We start from the raw sequence: 26,785 nt of genomic DNA on the forward strand, positions 1-26,785 counted from the left end.
ACATTGCTTGTGTAGTCTCTAATTTTTATCCGACCAGCTTCAAGTTTAGTTTGTTCTTGTTTTTCGAATTGCTTGAGGCATGATTTTCATTTATTTGAGGTCTTATTTTGGGATGTAAGCACTTATTGCTATAAACTTCCATTTTCCTATGTCCCATAGGCTTGGGTATAACATGTTTCCATTTTCATTTGTCCCAAAGAAGTTTAAAAGTTTCCCTTTTAATTTCTTCATTGACCCATTGGTTGCTCAGGACCATGTTGTTTAATTTCCATGTATTTATAAAATTTCCAAAGTTGATCTGGTTATTTTAGTTTTGTATTATTATGGTGTAGAAAGACACTTGATATCATACCTGTCTTCTTGAACTTGTTAAGACTTGTTTTGTGACCTCACACGCTCTGCTATGGATAATGTCCATGCACGGATGAGAAGACTGTGTGTTCTACTGTTGGATGAAATGACTTGTGAATATCTGTTGGTTTCACTTGGTCTGTAGTATAATTTAATTCTAGTCTGCCTGTGTTGATTTTCTGTCTGGATGATCTGTCTGCTAATGAGAGTGAGGTCTCCTACTACCCTGTATTGCAGTTTATTGCTCTGTTTCTATCTATTAATATTTGCTTTATATATGCTCTGGTGCTGAGTGCATGTATATTTACAGTTGTTACAGTCTCTTGCTTAATTGACCCTTCATCATTATGTAATGGCATTGTCTCATTTAATAACTCTTGATTAAAGTCTGTTTCATCTGATAGAAATATAGCTACTCCTGCTTGCTTCTGGCTTCCTTTGCATGGTATGTCTTTCCCATCCCTTCACTCTCTGTCTTTACAGGGAAGTGAGCATCTAGTAGGTAGCATATAGTGGGGTCTTATGTTTTAAATCCCTTCAGTCACTCTGAATCTTTTGCTTTTATTTTTGCAATGCTTGGGATCAAACCCACAACCTCATGCATGCTAGGCAAGTGCTTTTCCACTGAGTTACACCCCCAAACCATCTGTATACTCTAACTGGGAAATTTAATCCATTTATATTCAAGATTATTATTGTTAGGTAAGGGCTTACTCTTACCTCTTGGTCGTTTGTAGATCTTTTCTTATTTTGTCTTTTCTTTTTAGTTCACCTTTGTGGTTTTCTGTATTTCTATAATTTGATCCTTTTTCTTATTTGTGTATCAATTATAATTGTGTGTGTGTGTGTGTGTGTGTGTGTGGTTACCAAGAGGTAAACACAAAGACTTTCACAGTAAGAGTAGACTACATTGAACCCAACTCTGGTCACATATAAATACTCTTCTTTCTCCTTGATCCCTCAAAATTTACATCGCTGTTACTTTAATCTACATTTTTATATTTTGCATTCCATAACAACTCATTTTAGGCACATTATCCTTGACTATTTTGACTTTAAACCTTTATAATAGAAATTTGAAAGATTTGTATACCACTATATTTTGAATTTGATTATAAGTTTATCTCTATCACTAAGTTTTATACTTTCATGTTTTCATTATAGTACTTACTGCCCTTCCACTTCCAGCATAAGCCCTCCCTTAAAGCATTTATTATGTGATGGGGTAAGGAATGACCTCAGTTTTTCCTTGTCTAGGAATGACCTTATTTCTTCACCATTTTAGAAGGATAGCGTTGCTGGGTATGGTATTCTTGGCTGGCAGTGTTTTTTCTTTCAGCACTTGAACAGGTCATCCATTTTTTTTTTCTCTAGATTCCAAAGTTTCTGCTGAGAAATCTTCTGATAGTCTCAGGGGAATCTCTCATGTGACTGGACACATTTCTCTTGCTGCTTCTAGAATTCACTCTTTGACCTGTAACCACATGGTCACAATGTGCCTGGAGAGGAAGTTTTGGGGTTGAATCTGTTTGTGGATCTTTGAGCTTCCTGAATCAGGACGTCCATATCTCTTCTAAGACTTGGGAAATTTTCAGCTATTATTTCATCAAATAAGTGTTTTGTGCCTTTCTCTTTCCTCCCTCTTTTACTACCCTAATGTGGTAATTTGTTACTTAATGGTGTCCCATAAGTTGAGTATGCTGTCTTCTTCTTCTTCTTCTTCTTCTTCTTCTTCTTCTTCTTCTTCTTCTTCTTCTTCTTCTTCTTCTTCTTCTTCTTCTTCTTCTCCTCCTCCTCCTCCTCCTCCTCCTCCTCCTCCTCCTCCTCCTCCTCCTCCCCTTCCTCCTCCTTCTTCTTCGTTTCAAAGTACCCATCTTTAAATTTAGGATTTTTCTTCCACTTGAGATAGTCTATTGTTGAAACTCTACAATGTATTTTTAATCTCATTCACTTAATTGTTCAGTTTCAAGATTTCTGTTTTATTTTTTATTTCCAAATCTTTTAATATCTATTTTTATATCAGATCATGAACTGTTTTTCTGACTACATTGAGTTATCTTCCTGTATTACCTTATAGCTCACTGAGCTTCCTTAGGCTCATTATTTCCTATTCTTTTTCATACATCCATCTTTTCTTTGTGGTCAGTTATGGAAGAATTATTCTGCTTCTTTTGAGGTGTCATGTTTCCTTGCTTTTTCATATTTCTTTTGTCCCTATATTGATTTCTGTGATCAGGTAGAACAGTCACCTCTTTCAATTTTCAACAGTCACCTCTTCCTCTACTCTTTCAAGTAGAGGAAGACTTTCTTCCATAGATGAGCCCTTAGGTGTCAATTAGGCAGGTGTCTTGGTTTGGTCCTAGACTGGTGCCACAGTGTGGTCTCCCTGCAGTTTTTTCTTCTATAACCAGTGTTGTGATGCCTGAGTGCTTCTGGTCTCAGTGCAGGAGTTGTGATGGCACAAGTGTGGTGTCACTGAGTGAACAATGCTGGCTCTCTGGCTGAGGAGCCAAGTGTGGCAACTCGTCCAGACCAGGCTTAGCCTCCCTGTCATGAGGAATGCATTGTGGGCCCAGGTGCCAAGGTCACAGCTGCCACACTGCCCCTGGACTTGAGCAGCTGCTGTCCTAGTGCTGCCATCATTTATGTGAGTGTGAGAAATGATGAGGGATGGAGGGATGTGGTGCCTCCTGGCTCCTGGGCCAGGGCACACTGTGGTAGGAGCTCAGGCCATAGGTGTCAATGGGGGCCCCTTGGTTCTCAGCTGGTAGGAGTCTTGGTTCTGAGCCCACCTGGGAAGTGGGGTGGCTGAGCAAGGTGCTCCACTCCACTCTGTATGCTGCTGGCGTTTCTCTGGTCACCAGCTCCTCCCCAGCTCCCTCACCATGCTCCACAACGCTCCCTTAGACATTCTAGTCAAAATGTAGCTCTTTATTCATTCATTATTTGAGTCCTTTTATGTGTTGGAGGAGGCATCTGTTAGGTAGCTCTAAGCAGTCAACTTGCTGATGTCACCCAAATGTCTGAACTTTTAATCCTGTCTTCACTATGTTCTCACTTCATCCTCCTAATAAACCTATGCAGGGGCACTGAGTCATCTGTACTTCTAAATGAGGAATTGTGACCCAGAGAGGTAATGTGTACGGCTCAAAGCACAAAAGTTCCAAGTGGCAGAGCTTGGCCTTCCTCCTCATGGCCACTATGGTGCCTCCAACTGTTCAGACTCTTAGCCTAGACTTTCATGAGACTAGTTTATGTAGTTCAGCTTCTGAATTCTTAGCAGTGTAACAGGCACCACATACTTTACAGCTCATGTAGTCCAACAACTGGACAAGGCAGTATGGTGACCAACACCTAAAATAGCTCCCACTGACCACCACGTCCTGGTATCCACATTCTCTATATACTTCCCTTCCTTAGTGGATGCCCTTGACCCATGAACCAAAATGATACAGAAATGGTGATGCAAGTTCTTTTCAAGGTGAGTTGGGGACACTGAGGCTTTGTGGCTTCCTCTTTGCTCTCTTGATTTTTTCCCCCTGTGCAGGAAGCCAGCCTCCCTGTTGTGAGAGCCCTCAAGTATCCCAGGTAGAGATGTCACATAGGGAGAAACTGAGGGCCCCTGCCAACAACCAGCACAATGGAAATGCACCAAAGTGGAGGCAGGTCTTGCTTCTTGGATCAGCTTCTGGAAACCCACAGCCCTTGCTGTGCTAAATCCAACCTTGGCCGATTCCAGCTAAACCGTTTTTTGAGTTTCTGACCCACGCAAACCATATGAGATAGAAACAAATACTATGGTTGGAGCTGCTATGTTTTGGAGTCAATCTGTTATATAGCAGTAGGAATCTGATACAGAAAGCTATAGAATTGCCCTAATTTTCAAGTTGAGGGTCTTGAGGCTTCGAGTGTGACTGAACCAAGGGCACATGTCACCTGAATGGCACAGCCAGACTGAGATGTTCTGGGCATGGAGTCGAGCTCAGACTCCTGCATCCCTCCCGGGGCTCTTCCCATGAGCACAGTAGACTCACCTCGCTCACAGTGCTCCCCACTAAAGCCTGGCTGGCACAGGCAGTGGGGCTCCCCTTGGTCTGAGATGTGGCATTGCCCGTGGTGGCACTTGAAGGCTGAGCAGGCATTGGCAGAGTCGTTCTTGTGGTCACACAAAGCCCCTCCATAGCCCTCGACACACTTGCACACATATGAGCTTCCGGTGGCCACACATTTTCCATGGTTGCAGCTGGGGGCAGAGAGGAGGAGGAGGTAGGAACTAGAGCAGGTAACTGCCAGAAGCTTCCCTGTCCAACCCAGCCAGGGACCAGGGATCCGGCACTGTGGGATCTCGAGCTGAGTGCAGCCTGGGAGGCATGGCCCTATGGTCTGCCTCTGCCAGCCCAGTGGCCGAGCATCTGTCTTTTTGCAAACTCCCTGTCCCAGTGGCTAGCTGCAACCTCCCCCAATGTCCTTTACCAGCTGTGACAACAGGCTCAGTTGCCAATAGTCTCTCTTTCTCTCTCTCTCTCTCTCTCTCTCTCTCTCTCTCTCTCTCTCACACACACACACACACACACACACACATACACACACACACAGTGCTTGGAGGAAAGTAAGCTTTTTGTAAACATTTCCATGGCTCTATCACCTTAAAGGATAACACTATTACTACTGCCACTACAGGTTGAGCATACTTAATCCAAAAATCTGAAATCCCACATGTAGGCTTTGAAAGCCTACAACTTTTGAGCACCAACATGATAGCACAAGTGGAAAACTGCACCCCTGACTCCGTGGGATGGGTCACAGTTAAAATGCAGGTGCTCTAAAAATATTGACTGAAACTACCTTAGGGCTATGTGTACACACTATATAGGAAGCAAATGAATTTCTTATTTAGACTCAGGTCCCACCCCCAACATGTCTGCCAGTCCTTGTATACGTGCGTAAATATTCCAAAGTCTGAGAATACCCCAAATCCAAAACACCTCTGGGCCCAGGCTTTTCAACCAAGAGCTATATTAACCTGTACCCTGGGCAGGGCCCCTTGCTGTGTGGCAGGCTTGGAGGTAAGCTCTTTTGCCACAACCACCACACCTCTGCAGCTCCCAGGAGAGCCTCATCCACGTCTCCTAGGTGGGAAGACTGGTGGTGAGGACTCCATTTTTAACCACAATGCATCATTTTCCCTAATGGGATGACATTCAGAGCCAGGATTCATGCTATTTCAGATTCAAATGTACACACTCAAGAGTAACACAGGAAGTTCAAACCCTTTACAGCCATCCCTCTTTCTAATCCAAAATGTTGTTTCCAGTTTGTTTAGGCAACAAATGACCAGTCTTGGCTCTGGAGGCATTTTTGGTTGAATCAGATTTCATAACACTGGGAAACCAGGTCTCTTATATTAAGCATAGGCCTGGCACATAGTAGGCCTTCCATAAATGTTTGTTGAATGAGTAATAATGAGAACCCATCAGGCGTGCGCTGTGTGTGGTCATGCAGACCTGGGGCCTTACCCAGGGCACTGGCTGAGGGGCAGCCACCTGGGGCTGAATTCACCCTTGTTCTACTCGCCCTTCAATGGCTCAAGGGCTGTATGTACCCAAAGGGGTGCCTTTTTCTAATCACAAGAGGCATCTCGGGAGCTGGTGGTATCTCCAGACAGAGTCACAGGCGGCTTGGCGCCCTGTGTTTTGAGTGAGGCTCTGTGCTGACGTCTCTGAGTGAGGCCTGCAGCCTGGATGCGCAAGCTCAGCCTCTTGATGAGCAGTCATGGCACTATCCACCACGTGACCACATTCCTCCATCAGTACCCCCTCCTCAGGTGGGGACAGGGCCAGCATGTATGCTGGGAGCCTGGGACTGTCAGGACACTGACCTGTGACCAAGGCAGGGGTCCCGGGCTTCTTGGTCGCACAGCGGGCCAGTCCAGCCTGGGTGGCACTCACACACCACACTGTCCTTCTCCACGGAGCGGCACAGGCCATGCCGGCACACGGTGCAGGACTTGCAGCCCGGTGAGACCCCTGGGGACTGTGGCGGGAGGGCCTTGAAGTCCTGCAGCTCGTTGTTGATACGCACCTCGTGGATGCAGCCGTGGAAGCCACCCAGGGGTCGGTCCGCGCCCTGGCGCAAGGCCGAGAGGCCGGTGGAGGTGGGGATGCCTGTGGGAGGGGAGAGGGACAGCCTGAGCCCCTCCTCCCACCGGACTTCCAGGCCCCAACCCAGTACTGAATGAGAAGATGTCCTTCACACGTTCTTAGTTAAGGGCCTCTGCTATTCCGATTGAGATGATAGCCTACACCTGGGCCATATCCTGGGAAAGACCTGCATTCTTGATCCTGCACTGGGGGCGAAACTTGAATTCAGCTAGGCACAGTGGTGCGTGCCTGTAAATCCCAATGGTTTGGGGGGCTGAGGCAGGAGGATCACAAGTTCAAAGCCAGCCTCAGTAACTCAGTGAGGCCCTAAGCAACTTAGGGAGGACCTGTCTCAAAATAAAAACCAAAAAGGACTGGAGATGTGGCCCAGTGGCTAAGTGCCCCTGTGTTCGTTCCCCAATACCCCCCCAACCCCCCTCCCAGAAAAACAAAACAGCACTTGAATTTATTGTCAATGCTTAAATATAGAAACTACCCCACAAAAATCCTGTATTTTGATCTTCCTTAGAAAAAATGAAGGGGCAGAGATCAGCACTGCCATGTGGACCACTGGCTCAATCAAAGGGACCATCAGCTTAGGCAAGGGATGGGTGGTACCAGGTCACCCTGAGGGCTTCCAGACCCTGCGGGAGAACCCAGGGCAGCCCAGCCAGAGTGCAGGAAGGAAGATGCGGAGGAGCAACCTGCCCAGTGGAACTCTGGGTTCAAGGTCCTCTGGCCTTTACTACCCTCTGTGCTTTGTCCCCCTTGTCCGGGTCTGAAAGGCACAGTGGGAAAAGGCCGGGTTTGCTTCCCACCAGGTCTGCTTTGGTCTTCTTTCCTGCTCCACGCCACTTCCCGCCACCCCCTGCTGGGGGCCTGTGGCTGGGCCTGAGGCTGGAAGTGTTGTTTTGGCCATGAGTGGAGCAGGTGGGGGGGGCAGGTGGGGGGAGCAGGTGTGGGGGGGGCAGGTGAGGGGGGAGCAGGTGGGGGGAGCAGGTGAGGGGGGAGCAGGAGATGGTGGGGAGCAGGTGAGGGGGAGGAGCAGCTGTCTTCCTCTGGGGGGAAGCTGTGCCCGGTGTCCCTTCTGGGAGGCTCTGGGTCAGGCTTACTCCCTGGTCCCCTGCACCTGAATGGCCTGTTCCCAGGGCATACTGTGGGCCTGGGCCAGCACCCTGAGGTGACTTGGGTGGAGTCTCAGGGATCCCTGTGTTGACCAAGCTGCTCTAGTGGCTTTTTATAATGCCCAGGTCGTCGCCTCCTTCAGGAAGTCCTCCCTGACTGGCTTTGTATGGGTGCTGAGAGGGGAGCAGGGGAGCCCTGCGGTAGGTCTGGGTCTAGCGCTGGAGCAGAGTGCCGGAGACGGTGGGGAGGGGGCATTACCTCCAAGGTAGAGGGGGCTGTTGATGCCCACGGCAGGCTGCTTCTGGAGCTTGCCCAGGCTCTTGGGGGCTCCTTTGTCCACCACCAGGTTCAAGGTCTGGTTCAGCATCACCAGCTCCACACTGTGAAACTGCCCATCATTCACTGTCTCCACACTGGGCGGGGAGAGAGGGAAAGAGACAGGTTCAGTGAGGGCCTTCCACAGCCAATATTGGGCTGCAAACTTGGCCTGCATGACTTGCATCTTGTTTTACTTTTTATTTGGAAATAGCTTCAAGATTACATACGCCCCAAATACTTAAATACTTAAATATATTACAGAAAATACTTACTACCCAGGTTCTCCTATTATCCCTATTTATCTCTCTTTACACACATACACACAGTTTTTCTGAATCATTTAAAGGGAAGATACACACACCACAGGCCTTTACCCCCAGATAGCTCAGTCTGTGCTCCCTAAGGACAGGAATGTTTTCTTATGTAAGCATGGCATAGTCATCAACGTGGGAACCACTTAACATTCATACTGTACCTCAGAGCATCTAATTTTCCAAAGGATCCAACAGGGCCCTTGTGGCATTTCCCTTCTAGTACGAGATCCTGTCCAGGGGCAGTTATTCCACCTGGCAATCTTTGTGTTTTTTCTGTCATTCACAGAGCTCGGCACCTCCTTCCTCAGGCCACCTGCATACCACCCGGGCATTATTTACTTGACAAAATTTTGCCTTTGATGGCCCCATTTCCCCCTCAAATACCAGTAAGCCTGTAAGGTTAGCCCTGTTCTAAGAAATATTTTTCAAGAAAAAAGTTTGGCTGTGATTTAAATTTTTTTTTTCCCAGTATCCAAAATACATTCTCTTACAGTCAATGTTTCAGTAGTGTGTCTTCATTTCACCTAAATTCATCTCATGGGCTTCCAGGGATATGCATCACACATTTGGAAGTTAAGTGTCTCAACACCCCTGCCAGCTAAGATTTTTGTCCCAAGTACAGAGATGAGAAGGTGGAAGCTCATGGAAATTTCCTGAAGGTCTTACTAAGTGGTTCAGCAGGGACTTGAATGAAGGTACCCTCCGCCCCTTTTCCAGCCTCTGCTGGTGCCAACAAGCACTCACGGAGGGCTTATGGGCATGGTGAGGCATGGTGCTAAGTGGCTCACTCCCATTATGTGACTGTTGAGATAATTCTATGAAGTGGATACGAGATATCCTATTTCACAGAAAAGACACTGAGGCCCAGAGGGGCTAGGTGATCTGTCAGAGGTCACCCAGCTAATACATGCCAGGAACAGTATTCATAGGGAGAACTTTTAACTCCAGAGTTCTGCTGAGGGTTCTGCTGGGAGTTCCCGGGGCTGGGAAGGAGTAGCGATGGTAGATGGCAAGACTCTGGAGATGTGCCACCTCCTTCTTCCCTGAACACAAGGGCTCACTGGGTGGACCAATCTTGCTCATCCAGGTGTGGTGGTCTGTGCACACTCCCTCTTTCCTTGCAATCTCCCAGGGGAATCCTGTAGCCTTCAACAAGAGGGTTCGAGGGAGGGGTGGCACTGATTTCTCAGGTGGGCAGTTTCAGTGAGTGACCCAGATTTAGCAATTTCAGCTGGAGAGAGAGTGTGTGGGATGTACCCAGGGAAGACAGGCAAGGCTGGGCTGGAGTGGGGAAAGCAGAGCCCATTTCATCCCTGCTGCCGGGTGGCAACACGGTTAGTCAAGCAGTCATGGAGACAGACCACCCTGATTCCCTCAGACGCAGGTGGGGGGGAAAACCTCTCAAAATTATTGTGATGATCAAATCTGAGGAGGACGTGGTCGTGCTCTGCAGACTGTAAATTACTGGGACCATGTGAGCGGTTATCAGTGTTATTTAGAATATTTATACCAAGAATCTATCATTGCCTGCAAACATAGAGGTCCTACTTAGTGCTGATTCTTGGAAGAAAGAGGTGGCCGAGGAGACATGCAGGACCCCAGGACCCACCCACGCAGTGGGCGATCTCTTCTCGCATCTGTTCATCTTCCCACCATTTATCTGCCTATGCTCCCTCCTCTCCACCCATCCACCGCCTCCCCTCCCTCCCATCTCTCCCCCTTCTGCTTGATCATGCATCCATGATCCATCTGTCCATCCACTTGAGGGTGCATGCAGGCCACACTGTCCTAGGCGCAGGATGGACAGGGCACCTGCCCTCACAGAGCTCACATTCCTCCTGCCTCAGTCTTTCCTCTAAATCAGATAGCCAGCTTATCTATACACATCCATGACACAGGGGAGTGGTGGGAAGAGTGGGACTGAGAGAGACCAGCAGGAATCTGGTTCTGATAGAAAGCTGGGCAGCTGCCTGGAGGTGAAGTTGCCTGATTCCAGAAGCTTCTCCAGTTGCTCTAAGCTGTGAGCCCAGGACAAGGCTGAGCCCGGGATCCTTCAGAGAGTTGGTGAGTGTGTACAGGGGGCGGCAGGTGTGCAGGGACCACAGACCCTCACACTCTGCAACCACATGTGCAAGCAGACACACCCTGGACCATCTCTCAGTGACGTCCTGAATGCACGCTGGCTCTTGTGTGAGCCTTCAGTCACCGTGACAAACACCTGAGACAATCCATTAAGGGAAGGAGAGATGGACTTTGGCTCTTATTTTCAGAGGTTTCTGTCCCCGGCCAGTGGCCCTGCTGCTTTAGGCCTCTGGTGCACAGGACATCATGGCGGGAGAGTGTGGCAGAGGGGGCCTGCTCACCTCACTGTGGTCAGGAAGCAGAGAAGAGGAAGGGGCACGCCCCCGTGACCTAACTTCCTCCCTCTAGGCCTCCCCCAAAGGTTCCACACCCTCCCATTAGTGCCACAGACGGGGACCAAGTCATTAACACATGGACCTTTGAAGGACATTCAAGACTGAAGCTATGGCGGCTCCTACCCTAGAGATGTCTGAATGGACGCCGGCAGCCGCCTGTCCTGGGGGCTCTGGGCAGGCAGGCAGTCTTGGTGTTTCCTGGGTGCCGAGGTCTAGGGCGCAGGGCAGCTCTTTCCTATTCTGGACACACACAGCCGCGCTGAGCACACACCACTGGCTCCTTCCTGGCTGCTGGCTCCAAGCCTTCTCTCTTCTCTGCTTTCTGAGGTCTCAGCCCAGGGCCTGTGCGTGGCCTCGAAGGCAACCTTCCTGGAGACAGTGGTTTGGCAGTTGCTGCGGCAGTAGGGAGCTATGGCTGCCAGCTCCTGTCCCAGACAAAGAGCTGGGCTCTCGAGGGCCCAAGAGCCTGGCTCTCCAGAGGAGTTGCAGACAGGCCCCTTCTCCTGCCAGTTCATGCTCAGGGGTGAGGATCTATCACCCTGGCTCCTCCCACTTCTGTGAGCCCAGTTTCTGTTTGAACACAATGAGTTTCGAACTCGTTTTTCACTGGGCCTTAGTGGGCAGTGCAAGATCCTTAGAAGCTCTCAGGAACCGTGGAAATGGTGACTTCCCCCTCCATGATGTGGGCGTGGAGGAGCCAAGTCTGGGTGTGGCAGAGACTGGGAGCGCAGCTTGGTGGACCCTAACAGAGCCTGTCTGCTGGGTTCTCAACTCCACGGCCATGGGGGATTTGAGAGTCTATCATTTCACTGGTTTATCGCCACCTCTGAGGGGGGTACTCTTGTGGGCCCCCTATTATATAGAGATGGAACCTAAAGACCTTGACCAAGACCACAATGCTTGAAAGTGGTGGAACTGAGGACTGATTGCAACCCAAAGCTCTCATGGCCACATCCACAACAACAAATGCTCATGGGTTGACAGGTCACCTTCTTCCAGGCACATCTGAACCAGGGGCGCCTATCATGCCCAAAGCCAGTGCTTTTCAAGCTGTGGGTTCCAGAGGTCTGGGATGCACTGTGCTGGAAGTTCTGATTCTTTACCATCTCTTCCAAATCAGGTTGGTTTCATTTCTGTCTTTAAAAAAAAATACAGAATTCTTGGCCTTAAAGATAAAATATAAATGGGAAGAAGGCTTTGCTGCTTTCAAAGAAGAGAAAAAAATTGAAAAGACACAACAAAAACCTAGTGTTTGGTTTAAAAGAAATGGCCACACTGTGTTCCAAGCCCTGGTCATCGGTCCCCTAGAGACATATGTAGGGATGTCAGGAGAAGACAGGGCCCTGAGAGTCTTCCTCATCATCCACTGAGTCAGACAGAACTGGCATCAAGTGCAGGACGGAGAGGACTGCAGGTGGCAGAGCTGGCTGGAAGGCTCCTGCAGGGGCTGGGGTGAGCACGCCCACAGGCCAGAGTGGCCGGTGGGTCCTCTCCTGCCTTAAAAACTATGGTGGGTGGGCACGTGTTGAGGGCTTGGTGGGGTCGGGGTGGTGGGGCCAGAGGTGGTGGGGCCGGGGTGGTAGAGCCAGGAGCTCGGCTGTTATGCAAAGCACAGGACTAGCCTTCTCTCCCTGAGCACTCTCAACCCCAAGGTGGGGCCGCACTTTTTCCTCCATTTGGAAAAGGGAGACGCCAGGCCCAGAGACTAAGATACTCCATATTACAGTGGAAACAGCAGAGGCAGGACTTAAATCCATGTTCCCAGCCAAGGGACCTGAGGCCACTGTGCCAGGAAGGGGATTATGAGGGTGGTCAATCCTCCAGGTGCTGGAGGCCCTTACCTGTATGCTGAGTGTGACCAGTAGGTGGCGACAGAGCCCCGCAGGAACAGAGTCCCTGGGCTTTAGTTAGGCAGCAGCCTGAGACTTCGGCCCCACTGCAGCCAGCCCCACTGCTGTACCCTAGGGACAGGTCATGCTTTCTTCTGGCTCTGGGCCCAGCACGGAGGGAGAGCAGGCTTGGGTGGACACCTATCCAGGGTTTGACCCCAACTCTGCCACTTACTGGCCTCCTCTGAGCAGTAGGCTTCTCATCCCCCTGAAGAGGAGTGATGGTTTGCCCGGGGCCTGTGCTGAGGACCACGAAGGCCTTGAGAGTAAACGGAATGGTGGTAATTACGGCTCTAGGAGCATGTGCCACACCAGGCAGAGCTTGCTTGCATATACTGGTTTTTTAAAGAGTCGAACATTTAAAAACTGGGATATTTACACAAACCTCAAATTTCCAGCCCCTCCTGGTGCTCAGAATCCTTAGTGGTCGCATCTGCTGAAGCTGAGGTCATCTGCCCTCGCATGAGGCTGCCCCCTCCAGGCTGCCGCAGTCTCCACTGCTCCTTAGTGCACTCCCATCTACAGTCCCACGTCTGCTCCTTGCTGGGCCCCTGGCCTCGCAGACGGGTGAGCTTGCCTCTGACAAGTCTGGCTCTGAGCATCAGAGAAGTCTGTCCCCTTCTGGGGCAGGGAGGGGCTCAAGTGGGCTTTCCTGTGTCTTTGCGGTCTTGTGCCTTCACCACCTGAAGAGGCAGGACTTAAATCCACAGTTGGGCAGGCGAACAAAGCAGGCACCGGCAGGAGGGAGCCCCTGGAAGCCAGCTGCTCCAGCTCTGTAAATCCGCTGGCTGCTCACCCTTGCCCTGGCCTGGCTCATGGGCGTCTCTGGCCGTAGGAGTCTGCAGCTGCCAACTCCATGGGTGAGCCCTGGCATGGCTCCCTGGCTCACGCCCCAAGGCTGAGGTGGCAGGCTGGTGCCAAGAGGTCACTGTAGTCACCCTGAGGAGATCCAATTCTATTGGCTGGAATGGCCTTGTGAGCTCCTCTGCAGCTGTCACCTCATCCTGTGCCCTTCATCCTCTGATGGCGTCCCCCTCCCAGGGCTTCTCCTGGTCTGTGGAGATGCTCCTCAGTGTGGAGAAGCCTCTGGAACACTGCCTCCTCTCCAGGGACCCTTCCCCGTCCCAGAAAAGTATCTGCTCCTTCTTCAGAAGTGTCCCCACCGCATGCTGCGGTGTCTCCAGGGACACCTGTTTGCTTCTCCCCAGGTAACTACTGCTTCTTTAACCCATAAAGTCCCATTTCTGGAACACCTGGACAATTTACACTGAGCAACAAACACCTTAGGGTAACTTTGAAACACATATTTGTATTTGTAGAATTCTAATATTTTAAGAAAAGTAATAGGTAAATGATTTGTGATAATATTCATTAAAATTATTGCTATCACTAATATTATTAATGCTATTATACCAATAAGCTCTAGATTATTATTATTTCCAACATATTTTAATGCACCTTTGTTGATTTCATTGAAATATTCACAGATTGGAAACATGGGGGTGTAATGTGCTGAGTTGTGTCTTCCTCTTGGGCCTGTGTGTGCCTGATTCCATGTCTCCTACTCTGGGCCTGCGTCTGTCCCAAATGAGGTGCTTAGTTGTGTTTTCTGAGTCAATGGAAGAGTGGAAGAGAATACTATAGGTTGAACTTCCCTAATCAAAAAATACAGAACTCAAAAATACTTCAAAACCTGAAAATTTGTGAGCACTCACTGATGTCAAAAACAGCAATTTCTAAACCTGATCTCATGTGATGCATCACAGTCAAAATACAGGAGCAATAAAAATTACCTTTGGTTAGTGAGGCCCTAAGTCACTTAGTAAGACCCTGTCTCAAAATAAAAAATAAAAAGGGTTGGGGTGGGGCTCAGTGGTTAAGTATCCCAGGGTTCAACTCCCAGTACCAAACAAAACAAAACAAACAAACAAACAACAACAACGAATTACCTTTGGGCTGAGTAAGGTGTATATGAAATAGAAATGCATTTTGGATTTAGACTTGAGACCCATGCCCGAGATAGCTCCTTATGTATAAGCCAATATTTCACAATCTGAAAACTGTCTGAAATCTAACACATTTCTGGCTCCAACCATTTTGGAGAAGGGATACTTAATCTGGCCTGGGACAAAAACAGGGCTGCCTCAGAGAAAAGGATTTGGAAGCAAAACTACTTCAATGTGGGATTTCTGGAGCCTGGGGCTCCTTACAACCGAGAGCTGAAGGGCAGTGAAGATTGTCCCCCAGCTGGCGTGGGGCTCCAGGCCGGGGTTTCCTGGATGCGCATCACTGGGATCTTCCCATGGAGAAGCCTGGCATGCCCCTGTGCCACGTCTCAGACAGGAGCGCTCTCAGCACGCTGCCAGCACCTCCTGTGAGCCTACCCCTGACTAAGCCACAGCACCACGGCCAAGGTCAGCTGGGGAGGGGGCTCCACTCAGGAGGCCCAGGCTCTGCAGGGGCCTGGCTGCACTGGAAGCTGGCCCCGCCTCCTCAACAGGTCTGTGTCCAGCTCAGCAGGTCAAGCACCGTCCCAACCCTCAGCAGTGCCTAGGAGGGCCTCCTGTGGTGTCCATGGCACACAGAGGGGGAGCTGGGGCAGGAGGCAGGTCACTTGCCCACACCCAGGTCTGTGTAGCACCAGAAGCTTTTTGCCAGGCAAGAGGTTGTTGGGTTGCTGGTGGCCCTGCCCCCCGCCCCCCCCCCCCCCCGGCTTTCTGTCCTCCTGCTTGGAGCAGGGCCATTTGTTCCAGGAAGAGATGTCAGGAGGCCCCGTCTCCAGGGAGCACTGAGGCCACCGGGCGAGTTGCTTCTCCATGTCCACTGACCCAGTCCTCCCCACCCGGGATGCTTCTGATGCTTCCCGCCCTCCAGGCTAATCTTCCTGTCTGGCTGATGCCCTCTTGTTTTTGCTGCTGTCCCAGCCTGGCATGCCACCTCTTCTCTGCTCATACTAGTTCCTCGCCTTCGTCAAGATGCAGCTCAAGCCGGGCACCATGGCACACGCCTGTCATCCCAGCGGCTCAGGAGGCTGAGGCAGGAGGATTGCCATTTCAAAGCCAGCCTCAGTAAAAAGTGAGGCACTAAGCAACTCAGTGAGACCCTGTCTCTAAATAAAACACAAAATAGGGCTGGGGATGTGGCTCAGTGGTTGAGGGCTCCTGAGTTCCTTCCCCATACCAAAAAAAAAAAAAAAAAAGATGCAACTCAACTGGCTGCTTCTCCGGTGAGTTCCCATGTGTGAACTGGTGGTCCTCAGACCTACGCATTGGAATCACTTGGAAGGGTCCTTAAAACACAGATCTATTGGGGACAAGCCTCATCCTCACATGGGCCCAGGTGTTGGATTCAGAAGTGCTGGGGCAGATTCTGCATTTCTACTACCTCCCAGGCACCAGCTGCTGCCTCAGGGCCACACTCAGAACCACTGTTGTTTTTTTTTTCCCATTACTGTTTTTGGTGTTGGGGATGCCCCCCAGGGTCCTGTGCCTGTTAGGCAAACACCCTGCCACCAAGCCACATCCCCAGCCAGACCACGGGTTGTAACCACTGGGTTTGTTGGAGGAGAATCTGGGGCCTGAATGGTTAGGGTGGGAACGTGGCTCCATCCCCGGCCCCCAGGGCACTTTGGCCTCTATGCATTTAATACTCTTGAGTTCAATATCAAGTTTCAACTGAAGAAAAGGTTTAGTTGGGGGGAAGAGGAAGTCCAACTATTTCTTCTTTTCACCAACCCCAATGGAACACACTCCTGCCTCCATGGCGAAGAGCATGGCTCTACTTTGTTCTGGGATTTCCCCAAGTTCTGCTCCTGGTCCACTAGTGGGTTTTTTTTTTTTAATATTTTTTTAGATGTGTAGACATTTATTTTATTCATCAACTTATGCATGGTGCTGAGAATTGAACCCAGTGCCTCACATATGCTAGGCAAGCGCTCTACCACTGAACCACAGTCTCAGCTCCCACTAGTGGTTTTCACAATTTGGGGGTAACAAAGACATCTAAAAATTCTAGTGGTTACTTTTAAGAATTATTATAAAGGCATTTGTAACTAAAATTATTTTATATTTTAGCTCTTTAGTACTGGTTTCAGGTTTAGTAGTTCTTTTAAATTTGAGAATTTTTGCACAGACTTTACCTGTTGAACATCACTTATCCAAAATGCTCTGAAAACTTTTTGAGTGTTATGTTGGCACTCAGGAAATTTCAGATTTTGGAGAATTTCAGATTTTCCCATCACTGGGGGAGGGTGTGACCTTGAAGGGGATATTGGCACACCAGCCCCTTCCTCTCATTCTCCCTCTACTCCCCTACCACCAAGACACCAGCTGCTTGCTTCACGTACTCCCTGTGATGGTGTGCTGCCAATGCACAGGCCCAAAGTGACGTGGCCAAGCAACCATGTACTGAAACCTCTACAACTGTCAGCCAAAATAAACTTTTCCTTTTTATGTGTTGATTTCCTCAGGCATTTTGTTACAGTAGTGGAAAGCTGACTAACACACAGGGTGACTGTGTTCTGAAGTTGTCCTTCAGGGCAATTTGAAGGTCACTGAAGCAGTGGCCCTGTTTCCCAATGCTCTTGAGTGTCTTTTCCTTGTATTGCATGCTAATTGCCCCGTTTTCTTTCTTAAACTAATAAAAGATTAGAATGACATTTTGAAAAGGGCGTCTCATTAAGCAGCCTCATTCCCATTGGAGCACCTGGCTCCATGCACAGTAGCCAGCTGGCCATTTATCTTATGGTAATGAGGTGTCATCTTCCCGCTGGAGCCTGCCTTCCTGGCCTGCCTCTGCCTCCAGTGCTGCCCTTCTCCCTCCCACCTGCCACTCTGTGCAGGAAGAGTGTGTGTGTGTGTGTGTGTGTGTGTGTGTGTGTGTGTACGCGCGCATGCATGGTGGGGTATTAGTTTCACCCTGGCTGCTCTGGCGTGGAGGTGAGTGGTGGCTGGGGGCGTGGTCCTCACCTGTACACCGTGGTTGGAGGGGCACTCAGGCTGTCATAGACCAGCCTCACGTGGCCCTGGTACAGCTCCAGCGCCAGGGGATCATTGTCTCCCTTGTAGAGAAGGATGCCATTGTCCTTGTCAGTGGCCACCTGGAGAGAGGGCCGGGCACGTGGGTTAGGGCTTACCTGAGGTCAACCTCTCCCACCCCTCTCCCCAGCACCCTCTTCCAGATGGCTGCTTCTGGGGGTACTTTAAGATACACCAGCTTCTGGCTTCACCCAGAGTGAGCTCACATGAATCTCTCGGGCAGGTAGGTTAAAACTCCTCCGGGGGATTCTGAAATACTGCCAAGGCTGAGCGCCAGGGGCGCTCCTCTGCCCGCCACCTGCACTCATGGCCGGCACCTGTGTAGCTGTGAATGGGATGTGAAGCAGGGAAGTCTGACAGGACCCTGGAGGTCTGGGGTTGGACCCAGCAGTCAGGTCTCTGGGTGGAGCTGGGGGTCCAGAGACAATGGCAGGTAGAGCTTCCTTCCTGTTTGTGCCAGGCCAAGCCTCAGCTGAGGGGCCTGCCCACAGGCTGCAAGCTCCGCCAGGTGAGGAGTTTGAACACTGTGTCAATGCAACCCCAGCACCTGGAAGAGTCCCTGGGATGTATGGGTGCTCTCTAGATGTTTGTTGAGCAGTATTCCCCCATAAACTCCAACTTTAACCTGGGCTAATCGGCCATAACCAGAAAGAGAACCGAGCCCCAGTGAGTGCCCAGCAGCACCCAAACCCAGAGGCAGGGGCCACTACCTGGTCATCACCATCCTGGTACGTCTCTGGGTCTCCTCCTCCATGAGGAGCCTGCAGGTGGGGCCTGTTCTTGGCCCATCCTCCACCTTCCCTGCCCACACCCACCTCCAGAACAGCATTTAGCTTAACCAGAAATATAGTCCAGAATACATGGGCTCAGGTCCAAAGCAAGGAACCTGAACGAAGCTACTGGGAAAAGAACTTGTTCACCCTGAATGGGTTTTCACTCCCTAAACGCGTTCTGTGTTTGTCCTCTGGGCCTCTGCACTTGCTGAGCAATCTGCTGGTCCTCTCCAGTCTGCGTTCACCCTGTTCCCTTGGCCTCCACTCTTCTACTTTCATCAGAAAACTCCTACTCATCCTTCACCTCTCAGCCTGGGCATCACCGCCTCTGAGAAGCCTTCTCTGGTTCTCCCTGCAGAATGGGATTGCTGCCCCTCTAGCACATTCCCGCAGTGACCCTTGTGCCGCTGTCTCTCTCCTTGCCCTCCTGGATGGTCAAGGTGCTTTTTCTGTTTTGTCTACGATTGAATCCCCGCTTCACAGCAGTATCTGTATATAATAGTTGAACAAATATTTTCTAGAAGAATGAGGGAATAAGACTAGAAACGGGAACTGCCATTTGCAGTGAGGGCTGGTCAGGAGGCATCTAGAAATCTATCTAGACAGAGCGAGTCCTGCTTCCCCAAAGCTGAATGTTGTCCTGGATGATTTTTTGGGGGAAGGAGCAGAACTGCTAAGACATGAGGCATCCTGGTGGTTCTCTGGTACAGCTCCAGCACCAGGGGACCATTGTCTCCCTTGTAGAGAAGGATGCCATTGTCAATTCAGGGACGGGGGGCAAACTGGGTCCTTCCAAGGGCAGAACGGGGCCAGGCGCACCTGCAGAGAGATGTTGGCCTGTGGCCGGACCTTGGCGGAGGCCAGTTCCACGTAGGAGTCCTTGCCCACGAAGTTCACAGTGATGAGCTTCTCGCATCTGGGGCCAGCAAAGCCCGGGGGACAGCGGCAGGTGGGCTCCTGCTGCACCACGATGCACTGAGCCCCGTTCTGGCACTCATACTGGTCACAGGGGCTGGTTTGCAGCAGAACCATGGGCGGGGGGTGCTCGCAGAAGAGTCCACTGGTAGGAGGGGAGGGAAGCATGGGGGGAGCACGGGGCAGAGGGGGGAGAAGAGACAATCAGTTACCGACAAGGAGCCTCTGGCAGAGAGCCCGTGAGATGGGGGGAGACGGTTCCAGGGTCTAGTTCCAGCCCTGCTGCCACTACCTGGGGCAAGTCCTTTTTTTTTTTCCTTTAAGTCCAAGTTTTCCCATTTTTAAAGTAACTGAGTCAGACAGGTCCCCGAATGTCAGTGTCATCAGAATGCGTGGGGTGAATTGTCAATTGTTAATTGTTCCTGTTCATAGATGATGAAGGGATAAACAAATGCATGTCGCCCAGTGAGATGCTGCTGGCCCTTACGGGGGAAGGGAGTCCTGACACATGCTACAGCAGGTGGGCCTGGGAACAGGACGTTGAGCGAAATAAGCCAGACATGAAGGGTAACAGGTTCTAATCACGTGGGCTCCCGGGAGTGAACAGGGAGGAATGCAGGGCTGTTGTTTAATGGAATGGTTTTGCAAGAGGCAAAAGTTCTCGAGATGGATGTTGGTGATGGCCACACCACAAGGTGAATGTGCTTAATGCCACTGAGCTCTATCCTTAAAAATATGTAAGGTGGTAAATTTTGTTATGTTTATTTTATCATGATTTTTTTAAAAAAGTACAGACTTTCTAGCCCCCCTTTTTTCTATTTTAATTTTTCTAAATTTTAATTCAGTAGCTCTGGCGTGGGGCACAGGAATCAATATTTTCACGAGCCTTGGATGTGGAGGGTCTCAGTCCAGCTTTTAGAAACTCTGGCCTTGAGAACTCTGTGGCTCCTTCTAGGCTCAGGACCTTGGAGTCTATGTGTAAAGCTTATTTGCACATTTTAGGTTTGTGCCATCTGGTGAGCACTGGTAGGCATGGCACCGTGTCCAGTGTCCAGTCTGACCCCCACTGATCCTTTCCTCCCGGCCCTGCTAGTCAGTGTAGGAGCTGGACCAGGAGCCCAGGTTTCTCCTTCTACATCCCCTGCAGACATTCAGCAGCCGGACCAGGCCTCCCCTTTCCTCTGGCTTCATTGATTCCACAGACTGTTCCAAGCCCTCCCTCTGACCTCCCCTTTTCTGCCACTGGGACACCACAATGTTTGTGTTCTCCAACCTACAAGTCAGACCCCAGCCACGTGGGCAGGTGGCTCCACCACCCTGCAATCTGGGCTCCAAGATGGTGGTGTCCTCCCTTAAACGGCATCACATGCGAGCCTGACACGTGGGCTGGGACCTAAGTCCACTCTAAGAAGTCCCTTTTGGTAGCTTTAGGGACTGTCACCGTCCTGAGGAGGCTCTCTGCCATACCTGAAGCCCTGGGGGCAGATGCACGTGTAGCCATTGACTGCGTCCACACACTGGGCTCCATGGCGACACTTGTGAGCCGAGCAGTCGTCATTGTCTGTCTCACAGAGCTTCCCGCTGTAGCCAGGGACGCATTCACACCTGGAACACAGGCAGCGTGAAGCTACTCTTAGGCCTGGGCAGCTTCCCGGCCTGGCTCCTGTCCCCCGCCCCCCCCAGGGCCTCCCTCCCCTTGTCCACTCAAGTTCCTTAAGGTTCTGCCTGGCCTGGCTTCACTCGGGTACCACTCGTGGTCACAGCCTCGGATCCGAGCCATTGAGGCCTGTCTGCTTCATGTGGGGGGTCGGGGGGGGGGGGAGTGTTTCCAGGAGCCAGGCTGAGGGCCACGGGGTGGAACCACCCAGCTTTTGGCGTGGTTCTGCCACCTTTTCCCTAGAATTGACCTTCAGGACTGTGTCAGGCACTGTGCTGTGACATGCCAGAGTGTCACATTGAGTCCTCCCAGGACCCTGAAAAGGAGGGTCTATCATCAGGAAGAAGACAGAGCTCAGAGAGCTGAAGTCACTCCTGTGTCCTGCGTGGAGCGACAGTTTACACTATGTGTCAGACGCGGTTCTAAGTGCATCGACCATTCATGACCTGTGTTTTGGTTTCTTCATCTTTAAATACAGTTGATGATAAATAATAAATGAAATGCTTTGTGGGGGGAGGACCCAGCATACTGTGGCCCACACCTCTGCTACCATGGGAAACCTGGCCCTGGAAAGATTGTGTCTTTGAATTCTTCTGAATTCAAAAGAGACCTGGAGAGTAGCTCAAGCCCTCTGACCTTGCCCAGAGCTGTAACAACTGCCCAACACTTCACAGGATCAAATCCAGCCTTTTAAGTATGGAGTTCAGGGCTATGGATAAGGTCTTTATCAGCAATTAGGGAAGTTATTCACACTTCCAAACTAAGCAGTGAGGTTTGGAGGCCAATGTGTTTACATTCTTCTTTTTTTTTATTTTATATATTCTCTAGCCCTCTCCACACTAGCACTGTCAAACCTATTAATTTATTTTTTGTACTGGGGACTAAATACTGGGGTGCTCTACCACTGGGCTACACTTCCAGAACTTAAAAAAATTTTTTTGAGACAGGATCTCATTAAGTTGGCTGGCTGGCCTCAAATTTGTCATCCTCCTGCCTTAGCCTCCTAAGTTGCTGAGATTACAGGTGACACTATGCCTGGCCACATCTCAAATTTTATCAAGCCTATAAAACAATCAGGGATCTTGCTAAAGTGTAGCTTCTGATTCAGGGAGTCTGAGCAGGGCCAGGGGATCAGCGTTCCCAGCAAGCTTCCATGTGTGGTTGCTGCTGCTGGTTGGGGGACTTCATTCCCTGCAGCCAGGACCTAGACAACACTACTTCATCCAGAGAAGAGGCTGGTGACACCCTGCATTTCCTATTGCTTCCAAATGTCTTGCCTGTATCTTTCTTCAAGTTAAAGTGAAAGGTTAATGCAATTTTAGTATCTGCTGGATCCATTCATTGTGGACCAGGGGGAGAAAACAGTGACACTCTTGTTTGCAGGACATCTGGAGTCTGGATTTAACTGAGAAACTGGCCAGGCCTGGGGGGGCCTGAGTCCATATCTTTCTAGGCCTGTCTCCAGGAGATTTGCTTTACCCCGCTGTGCCTCGTGGACTGTGGGCAGTAGTTGTGCATTCTGAGATTGTTGGGTGTTCCATGCGAATGCTCCCTGCCTGGTGTGTGCCGATCACTGTGATCTTTGTGTTTATGATTATTTTCAGTGTTTATGGGAAGGTCCTATCTGCCCTCTGCTGAGACCTCATTAGAAGAGCATACCAGGAGATCTCCAAGGATATATATCTTCCCACTTAGTCAAAGGCCGCACTGACCACATTTTTCTTGCTAACACCCTTCTAGGCTGCCATGGGATATGAGTTGCTTGCTGATGGGAGGGGAGGGGGATAAGATGATACAATGTTGCACTGGAGAAAGGATTATTGATTTAAATGCATTTGAATAAAAAGCTAACATTATTGAGCTGCTCAGTAGACCTTTTCAAGATAGTGTCTCCAAGGAGACATTGCAGTTAAATAAAATATCCTAGACTGTGAAAGCCTGACTGGTTTCTTTCACTTCTCCATTGTCCTGTAACTCAAGGGGTCTTGGTTACAATACAGAGTGAGATTTCAAGGAACAAGTCCAGAGGCTCATGAGAATCCCTAACTCCCTAGCATTCCTAAGAGATGGGGCAGTGCAGCACTGAGTTCCAGAGGCAGGTCCCTCATCCTAAGGGAGCTCAGTAGAAATGTTTCTGGTGTCAGCTGAGGGCACATCCTGGGATTCCCAGCTGCCCTGGTCTCTGCCTGCTCCCCTGCACCATGATCCTGGGTGTTAGAGGCTCCCTCTGCTCCTAGACAGAGCCTGCTGGGGAGGAGAGGAAGCAACTGTGTGTGGAAAGCAGTTTCGGGGACAGGGAGAGCATTCTTGGCTGCAGGATTCCACCATCCTATCAATGTCAGAGACTTCCAGGTCTTGAGGGTCTAAGCATCTTCTCCAGAAGAAACACTGGCATCAGTTTTCATGATAGAGGGCGAAGGGAGAAGGTGGGAAGAGAGCCTTAGGAGGAATTCCCAGGAGTGCCATTGGTTTCTCAGGCTTGTGAAATGGGTGGCCCTCTCTGGAGGAAGCCTCTCCCTCCACCTCAGAATTGCTCATGTGCTCCTCTTACACCTATTGGCTCTGCTGCTCACTGTGGAGACGGCTCCACCACTGGCTGTGGCTGCTGAATCCAGCTGGGGCTCCTGTCCCCCAACTCCCTTCCTCCTACGTGTGCAAGCTGGCAAACCTTCTGTAGCCCCAGGTAAGATGGCCCGGAAGGCTGTGCCCTGGGAAGGCCACCCAACACCCTTCACACTTTGTTTCCTCTGAGCAACATTTTTAGCTCTGGAAAGACGATACGTGGAGAGAGGCGGGGGAGAGGGGGTGGGGAGGCGAGGAGAGGAAAGAAGAGGCAAGGAAAGAGAGGAAAAGGGGGAAGGAAAGGAAAGAGAACATCTCTCTGTCTCTCTCTATTGGCAGAGATGAGAGACAGACATACAAGACAGAGACACTCACATAGGGAAAAGGGAAGCCTGAGAGACTTAGATCATGGCTGAGTCAGATCCAGAGGAGAGTGGGCTGGGGAGAGAAGCCCCCTACCCAGCACACACAGAGACTCAGCTTCCAACCAGACAGCTGGAGGCTGAGTGCTCAGTGGCGGGCTGGACTGCAAGTCCTACCTGAATCCTTTGTCCAGGGAGATGCACTTGGCCTCATGCTGACAGAGGTTCATCTCAGGCACACAATGGTCAATCACCTCGTCACACAGCTCACCTGGTGGAGAGGGACAAGAACTCAGGTATCAGGACCCTCAGTCCTACATCTGTCAAGTCACAGAGCAAGGCCCTCACACTCTTCTCTTGGTGTATCGTTTTTCTTGACTTAGAGTTTCCTTCCCATGGGCACTGCCATAGCACCCCTGCTTGGGGATTCTGCTCCATCATCCAGGGCAGCTGCGTCTGGAGCAGCAGCCTGGACCCCCGCTTGGGCTCTGCTGTCCAATTGCTTTTTTAATTTCACACCTTTTCAATAAGTCCTCCTGTGTGGGAGGCACCATGCCAGCTGCTGGGGCAGACAGTGACCTACTTCTGTCCTCTTCCAGGGTCTAGTGGTGGGAGATCTACAGACAGACAGAACCTCACCATCCAGAGTCTTGAGGCTGCCACAGAGTTAAACTCTGGAAGCACAGAGAGACCACAACCTCGCCCAGGGGGTGAGAGGGAGCTCCTTGGAATGGCTAAGAAGGCTTAACTGCATGGTTCACCTGCTCCAGATCAAGAAGCCTCTTGGGTTTTTCAAGGGAAGCAAATAGGAGAGGAATTTGAATTTCTGGTCTCTGGATAACTAACTTTGATGTCTATGGTGTTGCCTGGTGGGTCATAAATACCTGGGGTGCCCTCGCACAGGGGCTCAGATAAGTGCAACCTCTTCAAAGTTTTTCAGAAATGTAGGTGGGGTGGGTAAGGCAGGAGGCATCTCCCAAACCGGGCGGGATTCTAGGGTCTGACTTCTGGGCTTTCTCAAAGTCCACCCAATCAAGCCAGGTAGAGAGTGATCTAAGGGAGGGAGACTTCTAATGGCAGACGTTCTCCTCAGAGCTGAGGGTGGGGAGCTGCAGCTAGAGCAGGCTGCCTGGGCAGAAGGCCCTGAGGGTGAGTGAGACGCCCCAGAGCTGTTCTCTTCTGGGGTGGGGATCTGTTCTCTTCTGGGGTGGGGATAAGCCTATCTCCACCTTCCACAGAGGGAGCTTCTCAACAGGCCGCCGCCGCCTCCTCCTCCTCCTCCTCCTCCTCCTCCTCCTCCTCCTCCTCCTCCTCCTCCGCCCAGAGAAGCAGCCAAGTGTTTGTGTAGGCCTTGGATGTTTTGGGGGACAGAGGAGCCACAGTGCACTCCTCTCAGGAACAGAGTGCAACAAATATGGAACAGCCTGGTCCTTGAGACAGGGGCAGGGTTCCACTGAAGCAGGGGACAGGTCTCCTCAGTGCCCCTGCCACTGCCTGCCTGCCTGGTGAGGATTCCAGTCGAGGCCCTCCTCTGTCCTAGAGCTGATTTTGATTTTGAGCACCGTTGCCCTCTCCTGAGCTGCTGGGATTTTGATGAGCAGCTTCTTCTGGACCAGCTAGCCAACTCTCTCCAGCGCTGCTTCTCAGGAAGCCCCTGTGGGCTGAGGGCATACCTTGGCCTTCTTGGTGTCTCTATTGCCTAATTCACTGCTCTGCGTGTAGTGAAGGGTGCCTGAGAAGAGTCACCTGCTGCTAGTGCAGCTCTTGGTTACGACTCTGCCCTCAGGAGATGGAGGAAGCAAGGCACAGGGGAGAAGCCCCTGCATGCTCTCTCAACCCAAGGGCTTGTCTGGGCCCAGGAGGCAGGCGGCTTTCTCAGCTGCCGTGGGGCAATCCAGCAGCCCAAGCTGTGCTATGGCATCCTGGCTAGTGGACTGGAGGCTCTGCAGGGAACAGGCGCTGCTCCATGTCCCCCTCTACAGTCCCCAGGGCTGCTCCACTGGGCACCACACCCCCGCACGCTTCATTCTGGACAGATGAGCCAGGTTCCAGCGGGCTGGGGGGCGGGGAGTCCCGAGCCACTTCACTCCCATTTCCTCTAGGCCTTAGGCCAGCAGGTCCGGAACTTGTAACTTAGAACACGATACCCAGGTTGCAGCAGGTTTCCAGGTGGGATAAGAGGGAAGCTCAAAGGAGTGTGGAACTGCAGGGCTAAACATAGGCAGCTTTCTTTAAAGTAGGAGTTTTCAGAACTTCTAGTGTGTTCATTTGTATCAGGAGCTAAGAAAAGGGTCTAACTCTGTGCAGGGCTCCCCGAGTTGGCTCCTTTTCTGGGATAGGCCACTTCAGGTCACTTTGGTAACAAAGTCAGTTGTGTTTGTACCAATTAGTATCATTTTGATTTAAAATCTAATAGTCTATTTGATGGTTAAACAAAGGTGTTGGGGTTGGGGGCTGTGTGGGTAGAAAGACAACTCCGAGCAATGATCCCTCCCGCGGGGCCTTCCCGCACTCTCCAGCAGGACGGTTTCCAGTGGTCCTGGGACCTCTGGGCTTACACAGCTGTGTTCTCATTCTGTTGAACCTGTGTGTCTCCTTAGCTCCTGGCAGAGTGTCTGGAAGAACTTAGATTCCAGAGACAGCTGACAGCACCTGAGCAAAGCCGAGAGCAGCTCAAGGGCCTCTGCTGGCCTCAAACATGTGGGTCACTAGGCTTCCCAAAGGAGGGCACAGCCATTAGCTCAATGGATGACAGCTGGAAGAGCCCTGGGGACCTGCTTCCTAGGGGAAGGAGCGAGTGGCCTGTAGGGGTGGGTGGTTGGGGTGGCGGAGCCAGACACACGCTGGCAGACAGGATGCTGGGGAGGCCCCTCGTGGCATGTCACAGTCTTGGGATCTTGGTCTCTGGGAGAAAGGAGGTGGGGTC

The 26,785-nt window shown here is 50.8% G+C and overlaps 1 protein-coding gene across 1 annotated transcript in view; it reads right to left on the reverse strand.

Moving 5' to 3' along the window:
• Window positions 1–26,785, reverse strand: part of Slit3 (slit guidance ligand 3) — a 562,044-nt gene that overhangs the window by 2,841 nt on the left and 532,418 nt on the right. Inside the window, exons 29-35 of the mRNA XM_077797769.1 lie at window positions 24,037–24,130; window positions 20,746–20,883; window positions 19,183–19,423; window positions 17,522–17,652; window positions 7,875–8,029; window positions 6,230–6,515; window positions 4,386–4,594 (exon numbers count right to left, since the gene is read on the reverse strand). Of these exons, the coding sequence (XP_077653895.1) occupies window positions 4,386–4,594; window positions 6,230–6,515; window positions 7,875–8,029; window positions 17,522–17,652; window positions 19,183–19,423; window positions 20,746–20,883; window positions 24,037–24,130 (1,254 nt within the window). The remainder of the gene's footprint in view (window positions 1–4,385; window positions 4,595–6,229; window positions 6,516–7,874; window positions 8,030–17,521; window positions 17,653–19,182; window positions 19,424–20,745; window positions 20,884–24,036; window positions 24,131–26,785) is intronic.

This window comes from Urocitellus parryii, chromosome 1 (assembly GCF_045843805.1).
Source record: "Urocitellus parryii isolate mUroPar1 chromosome 1, mUroPar1.hap1, whole genome shotgun sequence".
NCBI classification, from domain to species: domain Eukaryota; kingdom Metazoa; phylum Chordata; class Mammalia; order Rodentia; family Sciuridae; genus Urocitellus; species Urocitellus parryii.